Genomic DNA, 11,189 nt, shown 5'->3' with positions numbered 1-11,189 from the left:
AAAGAAAGAGTTGCATGTCTCTCACTTTAAATCAAAAGCTAGAAATGATTAAGCTTAGCGAGGAAGGCACGTTGAAAGCCGAGATAGGGCAAAGCTAGGCCTCTTGCACCAAACAGTTAGCCAAGTGGTGAATGCAAAGGAAAAGTTCTTGAAGGAAATTAAAAGTGCTACTCCAGTCAACACATGAATGATAAGAAAGCAAAACAGCCTTACTGCTGATATGGAGAAAGTTGATCAAACCAGCCACAACATCCCCTTAAGCCAAAGCCTAATCCAGAGCAAGGCCCTAACTCTCTTCAATCCTATGAAGGCTGAGATTGGTGAGGAAGCTGCTGAAGAAAAGTTTGAAGATAGCAGAGGTTGGTTCATGAGGTTTAAGGAAAGAAGCTGTCTCTACAACATAAAAGTGCAAGGTGAAGCAGCAAGTGCTGATATAGAAGCCACAGCCAGTTCTCCAGAAGAGCTGGCTAAGACAATTAATGAAGGTGGCTACACTGAACAGCAGATTTTCCATGTAGACGAGACAGCCTCCTATTGGCAGAAGATGCCATCTAGGACTTTCATAGCTAGAGAGAAGTCAATGCCTGGCTTCAAAGCTTCAAAGGACAGGCTGACTCTCTTGTTAGGGACTAATGCAGCTGGTGACTTTAAGTTGAAGCCAATGCTCATTTACCATTCCGAAAATCCTAGGGCCCTTTAGAATTATGCTAAATGTACTCTGCCTGTGCTCTATAAATGGAACAACAAAGCCTGGATGACAGCACATCTGTTTACAACATCACTGACTGAATATGTTAAGCCCACTGTTGAGACCTACTGCTCAGAGAAAAAGATTTCTTTCAAAATATTACTGCTTATTTATAAGGTACCTGGACACTCAAGAGCTCCGATGGAGATGTACAACGCAATGAATGCTGTTTTCATGCCTACTAACACACATCCATTCTGCAGCTCATGGATCAAGGAGTAATTTTGACTTTCAAATCTTATTATTGACAAAATACATTTTGTAAGACTAGAGCTGCCATAGACAGTTATTCCTCTGATGGATCTGGGCAAAGTAAATTGAAAACCTTCTGGAAAGGATTCACCATTCTGAATGCCATTAAGAACATTTTTGATTCATGGGAAGAAGTCAAAATATTAACATTAACAGGAGTTTGGAAGAAGCTGATTCTAACCCTCCTGGATGGACTTTGAGGGGCTCAAGGCTTCAGTGGAGGAAGTAACTGCAGATGGGGTGGAAATAGCAAGAGAACTAGGATTAGAAGTGAAGCGTGAAGTTGTGACTGAACTGCTGCAATCTCATGATAAAACCTAACAGATGAAGACTTGCTCCTTATGGATGAGCAAAGAAAGTAGTTTCTTGAGATAGAATTTACTCGTGGTGAAGATGCTGCAAAGACTGTTGAAATGACAACAAAAGATTTAGAATATTACATAAACTTAGTTGATAAAGCAGCAGCAGAGTTTGAGAGGATTGACCCCAACTTTGAAAGAAGTTCCATCACGGAAAAAAATGCTATCAAACAGCCTCGCGTGCTACAGAGAAATCATTCATGAAAGGAAGAGCCAATTGATGTGGCAAACTTCACTGTTGTCTTATTTTAAGAAATTGCCACAGCCCACCCTGATCAGTCAGCAGCCATCAACATCAAGGCAAGACCCTCCACCATCAAAAAGATCACAACTGAAGGCTCAGATGATGGTTAGCATTTTTTAGCAATAAAGTATTTTTAATGAAGGTGTATACATTTTTTTTTAGAGATAATGTCATTGCACACTTAATAGACTATATAACTATAGTGTAAACATAACTTTTACACGCACTGGAAAACCAAAAAAATCATGTGACTCCCTTTACTTTGGTGCTCTGGAACCAAACCTGCAATATCTCCGAGGTATGCCTGTACGTAAGGTGATAATTACGTAGCTAACATTTATTATTAAGGGCAGTTTGGGCTTATCATTGATCAATACAAGAATAAAACCTACCAAGTCTGACTGTGGATGATAAAAGGAATATAAAATAGAAACATGAGCAAGCCATTATACTTACAGTTTCAGGAAGAGGGAAGAAAGTACTACTGAAACAGACGAGGCAGCCATTGCAGCAGATCCCATCCAGGGCTGCAAAACCAAACCAATGGGCATAAAAACTCCTAGGAAACAAGTTTGGATTAGTTGGAGCAGGCAATACTAAACAGATCACCAATGTGTTTCTAATATGTATATACAAATCATTTCCTTTTTTAATATTTATTCAGCAATTTACCCTTCCATTGGTGGAGATTTATGTCATTGCCATTTTTTCACTAATAGAGTGTTGCTGTGCACATTCTTGTACATGTCTCTCTGTACACGTGTTTGAGAATTTCTCTAAGGTGCATACCTAGAGATGAAACTGCTGGGTTACAACATGGGCACATCTTCAACGTTAGGTGGATATTCCTCAATTGCTCTCCGAAGTGGCTGCACCAGATCAGAGTCCCACCAATAGTGTATGAGAATTCATGTTCTACAAACTTATCTTGCACTTGGTTTTGGTAGACATTCTAATATTTGCTCAAATGATGGAGATAAGATAGACTTATTGCACTTTAACTTTTTCATGTGCTTATTTTTCTACTTTTTGTAAAGTAATCATGTATTACTTGTATAACTTTTTAAAAATTACTTGCTCCATGAATTAATCTCTTCAGACTTTGTTTTTTAACTCTTTGTCCTCTCAGCATTTGTGTATCCTTGTTGATAAACAGCTCTGTAATTGTTCTCATGTCATTTCATGTCCTTCTTTGGCTCTCAAACCAGAGAAAAAAAGAAGAAAGTGATAACTACTATGTTCTTACCAACTCCTACCAAGCCCCCAAGTACAGGAGGTTATCAGATGCTTGTTAAACCATTCTAAATTTCTTTCTCTTGGTCATATTCCTTCATTCAATCTCTCTCTCCCATCTAGTCCCCAAATTTAAAAGAAAAACCTGCTGGCTATTAGAACGTTAAGGGAAGAGCAGAAAATTCTCTGTGACCTATAATTGCAACTATGTAACAAGACAAAAACTGATGCAGAGTAAAAAAGAGTGGAAGGGAATATACTAAAATGCTAACAGTAGTTGTGTTTGGGTAGTGAGATTAAAGGTAAATTTGTTCTTTTCAGCAAAAAATACATGAATAAGTAAATAAATATATATGTATGTGAGAGTATATGGAGAAAGAGATGAAGCAATGTGGCAAAATATTATTCATTGGTGAATTTAGGTGAAGGGTACAGAGGTTTTCATTGTATCATTTTTTCCTTGTTTATGTAGGTTTGAAAATTTTCAAAATATAAAGTTGGAGGTAAAAATAAGGTAAAATAAAATAAACCTGTCAGAATGTTTATACATTCTTGGCTATAATGAACATTGCTGAAAAATTATAACTGCTAATTTTAATATTACCTCTCACCACACCAGCAGGCTACATACAAAAACTGAGCTCAAAACTAAGAATAAGAAGACTAAAACTTCCAATATGGTAGGTCTGTAAGGACTTCAGAGAAAAAAGTAATACTCATTAACAGTCACATACCAGCAGCTATGGGAATTCCAACCAGATTATAAATTAGAGCGAAGACAAAATTTATCCGAATCCTCTTGACTGTCTTCCTTGATAAGTCAATACTTGCCACTACATCCAGAAGATCATTCTGAGAACAGAAATATTTGTGATATTAGTGAGAAACTCTAACTTAACTAGTAACTTTTGCATTTGATACTGTGTATACTGAAGATGATGTGTACATTAGAGTAATATGTGCATTAACCACAAATTTCAGATATTGCTAAAAATTTGAGTCCGCCTTGGAAGATGTTTTTCAGGAATTTTTCTCAAGGTTCTGAAAATGCTTTTAGGTTGTATGTTGGTACAGGGATTAAATATCGTTAAAATAATCTCAGCAAATATTTGTTGAAGATAATTTTATTATAAGTATATTCCCAAATTTTATTCTTCACTTTAGAAGCTTGTCATTCTCATTTGCTTTGGTGGATTGAGAAAGTCTGTAAGTAATCAGTAAGACTTCTTATACTGTCATCTCGAATTCTCCCAGTCTCAATGGCTGGGAGCACAGGAACTAGAAGGACAGAATCATTGTGCTCCACAGACTTTATGACGCTATCGCTGACCAGGTGGAGTAGTCTCACCCTCCTCAAAGTTCAGGCCACAGGACTTACCCTTATCAAAACCACATCGGCTGCTTCAATGGCTACATCTGTGCCTGTGCCAATGGCAATTCCAACATTAGCCATCGCCAGAGCTGGGGAGTCATTGATTCCATCTCCTACCATTGCTACCTGTTTCCCCTCCTCTTGAAGTTGCTTCACCTTAGCAACCTTGTGGGAAGGTAGAACTTCAGCAAACACCTTAGTAATGCCAACCTTTGTGAAGAAAAATACACTCAATGCATTTCAAGAAATGTTACTGAGCACCTGAAATACAACTCAGCAATAATGAGCCATCATTTTCAACCCACTAGATGTCCAAATTTTAAAAAACTGATAACGTTCAGTGACAGTAAGGATATGGAGAAATTAGCTCTCTTATACGCTGTTGGTGGGTGTGTAAATTGGTAGCATCTTTTTGGAGGGCATTTGACAGCAGCTATCAAAGTGTGCACATCATTTGGTTTAGCAATTCAACTTTTAGATATGTTTTGGACATACTGGTATATGTACAAAAAGATGTATGTCCAGGGATGTGCATTACTGCTCTGTTTGTAACAACAAAATTTTCAAAACCACATAAATGCCCATCATTAGGGAAATGGTTAAATAAATTATGATACATCTATACCATGGAATTCCATGCAGCAATGTAGAAAGAATGAAATAACCTTATATGTTCAGACATGGACAAAGCTGCAAGGCATATATATTTTTATGTTAAAAAAAGCAAACTTCTGAACAATATGTACAAAAATGATCCAATTTGTGTTGAAGATAACAAGACTATACATTGGTACATGAATATATATGCACATGAAAACGTGTGAAGGGTAGGACTGGGCAGGGAGCTTGAGAAGTGACAAACTTTTTACTTTATATCCTTCTGTATTTTTTTATACAAGTATGTATTCATATATTACTTGTGTTATTTAACACAAAGAGGAGAAGGCATTCCAAAGTAGAAAAGAGTAACATGAGAAAAGTTTTGGAGGTAAGGCAAATGTGGAGGTCAACAGCAGAAAAATAATACGTCAAAGTGGTGCATTAGGAAGATGGTTCCATCAGTGGTGTTCAGGATGGACTAGAAAGGGAAGCGCATGGAGCTATTGCTGTATTTTAGGCATAAGAGGATGAGAGCCTGGCTTAGGCGGGCTGCACTAGTGAAGAACATGAGCAACCTTTCAGTGGAAGCATCAAGAGAAACTGGTGTATGGTGTCGCTCGGGCATCTCAGAAACTAAGCAAATAGCTTTTTACTTATAACAGTAACACACAAAGCCCAAAGTCCTTCCCACACAGCATGCCAGTTCTTCCTGAAGGAACCAGATATAGCCACACAATGATAATGATGATAATAGGTAATATAAATTTTTTTAGTATCTGAAGGCAAGAAAGAAAATGTACATGAAGAATTAGAAATACTCCCAACCCAACAATCAAGTAAACCAATTACCTGAGAAGCAATAGACCGAGCTGTTTTACTGTTGTCTCCAGTCATCAGAACTACTTCTAAGCCCATCGATTTCAGAGTATGGACAGCCAATTCTGCTTCAGGCTTCACTGTATCAGCAATAGCTATCAAGCCACACAGCTCGTCTAATATAGGAGCACCAGAAAATAACAGAGTTTGAAATATGGTGAAAGCACAATAATATTCTGAGTTAAAATTTCAGAATGAAATGAATTTTGTTAAGTTATTTGGGGCTTGGCTTAACTCAAAATATCTCCTAGCCCACAGAGACTTTATACCACAAGCCCTGAGACAAATCTTCCCATTTGCTTATGAAAATGTCAGAGTGAGGCAGGGGTTACTAATGAAGGTAGTAATAGGAAAATGCGAAGAGAGACCTTACTGGATACTAAAAGACTCTTTCTTTCCTTAGAGAAGTATTAGCCAATAGCCCCAAACACTTAAGCTAATTTAAAGGAAAATGAAACTGAAAACTAATACCTTTTGTTTCTTTTTAAGGTGAAGGAGGTGGATGGAGACAAAACTGGCATTTTATACTGGGAAAAAAAAATTACCACAAGTAGCTATTTTATTTTAAAAACAAAAGTAAATGGTATTTTCTGCTTCTTCCTGGACCTAAAAAGGCCATACTAAGCTACTGCCTTCATACTTAGCAAGGATTATAAATGTTGACTAATTAATCTCACAGCTAGAAATCTACCCTAAGAAATAATTTAACAAAAGAAAACACCTAAAACCTCAAAGACGCTTACCTGTGGCATTATTCACAATAATGAAATATTAGGAATAGCTTAAATTTTCAACAAGGGAATGATTAAATTAATCACAGTGTATAAGCTGGAGAAATTATGCAGCATTAAAATGAAATTGGAGGGGCTGGCACTGTGGCTGAGTGGTTAAAGTTGCACCTGTACCACTTCAGCAGCCCCAGGTTCCCAGGTTTGGATCCTGGGTGCGGACCTACTCCACTCATGAAGCCATGCTGTGGAGGCATCTCACATACAAAGTAGAGGAAGACTGGCACAGATGTTAGCTCAGGGCTTATCTTCCTCAAACAAAAAAAGAGGATGATTGGCAACGGATGTTAGCTCAGGGCAAATCTTCCTCACATAAAAAATTAAAAATAAATAAATAAATAAAAATAAAATTGGAAAATAGTATTAAATAAAATAAAGCAAAATAAAATAGTATGTGTACAAAGGATTTTAAACTTTTATTCAACTTTACTGAGGTAGAATTTACATACAATAAAATGCACCCATTTAAAAACAGTATATGTACTAATATTGTAATTCTGTGTGTATATATATATACACACACACATACACACACAAACCAGAAATGGAATACATACAATTAAAACTGACACTGTGTTAGGATGATGAGATTATGGATATTATTTTACTTTGCTATTACTTTAATGTTACGTTATTTTTAGGTTTTAAAAAAATCCTTGATTACCTTTTTTTAAAAACACAGGCTAGAGAGGAAAATAACAAAGCCAGGCAAATGCAAGAGAATTTTAAATTAAATTAAGTTAATGCTAACATTTTCACTTTGCATTGAGGCTGCTTTCAAATAACCCTCATAGTTCAGAAATTTCTAAAAACACACATAAAACAGTAAGTGAGATCACAACACTGAGTCATAGTGTACTTATGGAAAACCTTACCGTCAACTGCCACCAATACAGCAGTACGACCTTTTCTCTCATGTTCATTCATAGAATCATCTACATCGTTGTTAATGACAAGACCATTTCTAATCATCCACTCCCGGTTACCAATGAGGACTTTGTACTGCTGAGAATTAAGAGAATCTGACAGAAAGTAGAGAAATAACATTTCGTGAGCTTGTTTAATATTTATAACAACCCTGTGAAGCACATTCTTCCTGTCTAACTTTGCACAGTCATTACACTGTATTTTTGATAGAACACAGCCTACAACAGTGATTTCCAAATTTTCCAGGAACACACTCTGTTCTTCCATGCCTCTGGGCCCTTGAACATTTTGCTGCCTCCACCTGGAATGTCCTTACCCTTCCTCTCCAAATACAAAACTCCATCATATTCTTCAAGAGCCAGTTCAAACGTTACTTTCTTGGTGAAGCTTTCTTTTTGACCTTCCACAGAAATTGAATTAAATTCAACATATTTATTGTGCATCAGTAACTGAATGTGACTGGACAAAAACATACAACCTCACTGACGTCTCATTTTAAACATGTGGCCACTTTAAGTGGGCCCTTAGTACTCTCTGGCAATTCTCATTTCCCTAGTCCATTCATTCTCCATTCCTTCTAGATGGCTATTTTATACCTTCTCTTCTCTCACTCTCATACCAGATGACTCTGCTTCCTACTTCAGAAAGAAAAGAAAAGCAACCAGAAGAGAACTTCCACAAGCCCTCATTACCACATCTCCCCAACTCCCTGTGCCTGTGTACACATTAATCTAGCGTCCCTTCTCTTATCATAAACTGTCCCTGCTCCGATTTAAGGCCGACCTCTCCACCTGCGCACTACGTCCCCCTCCTTTGCCTATTCTAGAAATCTCTCCAACAAGTCTCCCTTCTCTCTCCTGCATAATCAAATTTTCTATCCCTGCTGTACATAGTCCTATCTTTTAAAAAAACCTCACTTACCTCTCTAGCTACTGCCCCATTTCTCTGCTTCTGTACAGAGCAAAACTTCTTGAAAGGGTTGTCTCTATTGGCTGTCTCCAACTCATATCTTTCTATTCTCTTGTGAACCCACTCAAATAAAGCTTTTGTCTCTACTACTCCAAAGAATTGTTCATAAAACACACCAATGACCTTTAATTAACCTAATGGCTAATTCTCAGTCCTCACCTTACTCGCCCTATTAGCAGCATTTAACACAGTGGATCACTCTCTCCTTCTTGAAACACTTTCTTCGCTTCACTTCTAGGACAACACGTTCTTATGAGTTACCTCCTCACTCACCACTGCTTCTCAGCCTTCTTTGCCGATCTTTCCTCAGCTCCTTGACCTCTTAATTTGTGGTGTTACAGGGCTCAAACCTTAAACCTCTTTTCCCCCTCTATCTACCATCACTCTTTGGTGATCTTATCAGTCTCAGGGCTTTAAGTACCATCTCTATCAGCGCTGTCTGATAGAACTTTCTGTGATGATGGAGATGTTCCGTATCTGCTCCGTTCAGTACAGTACCCACTAACATTATGTGGCTATTGAGTGCTGAAATGTGGCTAGTATGGTTGAAGGGCTGAATTTTAAATTAAATTAAATTTTAATGAATTTAAATTTAAATAGTCACATGTAGCTAGTGGCTACCAGCTTGGACAGCACAGACGTATATGTAGATGACTCCCAAATCTCTACGCCCAACCCATTCTGTGTCTTTGAACTCCAGACTTGTGCAGCCGACTGCCTAGTTGATATTTCCATTTATATAACATCTCCACTTGAATACCTAAAAGGCACTCAAACTTAACATGTCAAAAACAAAACTCCTGATCAGTTTTCCTCAATACTGCCCCTCTTGTGGTCTTCCCCATCTTATTGAAATGGTAACTCCATTATTCTAAATTGCTTAGGCCACAAACCTTGGCATAATTCTTGACTCCTGTTTCTCTCATACCCCATATCCAATCTGTGAGATAATCTGTCAGACAGCTCTCCCTTCAAGACAGATCCAGAATTTGACCACTTCTTATGACCTTTACGGTTACCACACTGGTCCAAGCCACCATTATTTTTCACCTGGATTATGATGAAAGTCCACTAACTCGTCCCCCTGCTTTCGCCCTTGCCCCCATCCCCACCTCCAGTGGTATATTTTCACCAGAGCAGCCAAGGTAATACTTTTAAAACATCAAGTCAGGGGGCTGGCCCCGTGGCCGAGTGGTTAAGTTCGCACGCTCCGCTGCAGGCGGCCCAGTGTTTCGTTGGTTCGAATCCTGGGCACGGACATGGCACTGCTCATCAAGCCACGCTGAGGCAGCGTCCCACATGCCACAACTAGAAGGACCCACAACAAAGAATATACAACTATGTACCAGGGGGCTTTGGGGAGAAAAAGGAAAAAATAAAATCTTTAAAAAAAAAAAAAATAAAACATCAAGTCAGATTCTGTCACTCCTATACTCAAAACTCTCCAATGGCTTTCCATCTTAAGGTAAAAACCAAAGTCCTTTCAACGTCCTTACACAATCTAGTCCTGCCCTACCTCTCTGACCTAGTCTCCTATCCCCTTCCCACTCATTTATTCTGTTCTAGCCATGCTGTTCTCCTCGCTTTTCCTCCAACTAGTCAAGCACATTCCTAATTCAAGGCTTCTGTACTTAACGCTCCTCCTGCCTGGAACACTCTTGTCACAGATATTCACATAGCTTTCTCTGTCCCCCTCCTCAGGTTTTTGCTCAAATACCACCTTCTCAATGAGGCCTACCCTGATTATCCTATATAAAATAGGACCGGCTACTCCCAGCATTCCCTATATCCCTTACCCTTCTTTATTTTCCTCCATCAGACATACTACATTTTCTTATTTATTTGCTCATGTCTTGTGTTCTCCCACCCGGAATGTAACCTCCATGAGACAGGGACTTTGTATATTCTGCTCACTGCTGATTCTTTAGTGTCTTGAACAATGCTTAATAAAAGCTGTCAAATGAATGAAATTACTATGTGTCAGGGTGCTTGATACTAAAAGTTCATAGACAAATAAAGAAATTGCAGTTTAATAGAATTAGGCAGGTAAATAAAGAACGATCATGCAGTGTACTTAGCACAATACAAAGATTAAGTATAGCTATAATTTAAAAAGAAGAACAAATGTCTCTGCCTATGTATGTCAGTCAGTGAAGGCTTCACTGAAGAGAGACGTGAGCTAAGTCTTAAAAGATGAAAACAAGCTCATGAGGTAGATGCTGTTGTGGACAACAACGTTAGCCAGAGAAAAGAGTAAATGAAATGATCTAAAAAGCATGAAATGACAAGATGTAAGGAGGAATTATAAGTAGCTCTGTATGGACAGAACACAGAGTACATTGGGGGCCGTGGAAGAAGACAAGATGGGTGGTGCAGGGAGGCAGGAAATGCATCACGGGCAACAGATCTTGAACAAAGTCCAGAGACTGAACTTTGTCCTGTAGGAGAGAGAGGACCAGTAAAGCCGGGATCCTTAACAGAATTCCACGGATGAGCTTTAGGATATATGCAAACCTCTGAAACAGAAATTTTCTGAGGGGTAGGCAGTTTTCATCACATTCCTCCAAAAGTTTATGATTCAAAAATAAATTATGAGCCACTGTAATAAAATGTATTAGTTAGAAAGTGATATAATCTAATGTGCATGTTAGCAAAATCACTCGAGCATAAATGGGTGGGAAGGTGCTGGAACACTTAGGTGGGTATATCGTGTTTTGGGGCAGATGGATAGAACAACAAGAAACTCAGGAAAGAGGCCTTGGCTAGACATATGGACTTGGAAGTGGTAGTGGAAGCCTACAGGTGGTAGAATAAGTGATAG

General features: G+C 38.4%; 1 protein-coding gene across 3 annotated transcripts in view; it reads right to left on the bottom strand.

The window, feature by feature from the left end:
* The window catches only part of ATP7A (ATPase copper transporting alpha), a 132,221-nt gene that overhangs the window by 3,899 nt on the left and 117,133 nt on the right, over positions 1–11,189 (bottom strand). For 2 of the 3 annotated variants that reach the window (XM_070605791.1, XM_070605792.1), the window contains exons 18-22: positions 7,348–7,494; positions 5,658–5,800; positions 4,215–4,418; positions 3,571–3,688; positions 2,060–2,162 (exon numbers count right to left, since the gene is read on the bottom strand). In XM_070605791.1, coding sequence (XP_070461892.1) covers positions 2,060–2,162; positions 3,571–3,688; positions 4,215–4,418; positions 5,658–5,800; positions 7,348–7,494 — 715 coding nt within the window. Of the gene's footprint in view, positions 1–2,059; positions 2,163–2,392; positions 3,689–4,214; positions 4,419–5,657; positions 5,801–7,347; positions 7,495–11,189 lie in introns of all 3 variants that reach the window. The other variant, XR_011536195.1, reaches the window with a different exon arrangement.

The sequence above is a fragment of the Equus przewalskii genome, chromosome X (genome assembly GCF_037783145.1).
Source record: "Equus przewalskii isolate Varuska chromosome X, EquPr2, whole genome shotgun sequence".
Lineage (NCBI taxonomy): Eukaryota > Metazoa > Chordata > Mammalia > Perissodactyla > Equidae > Equus > Equus przewalskii.
This window is presented reverse-complemented; position numbering and strand designations above follow the sequence as displayed.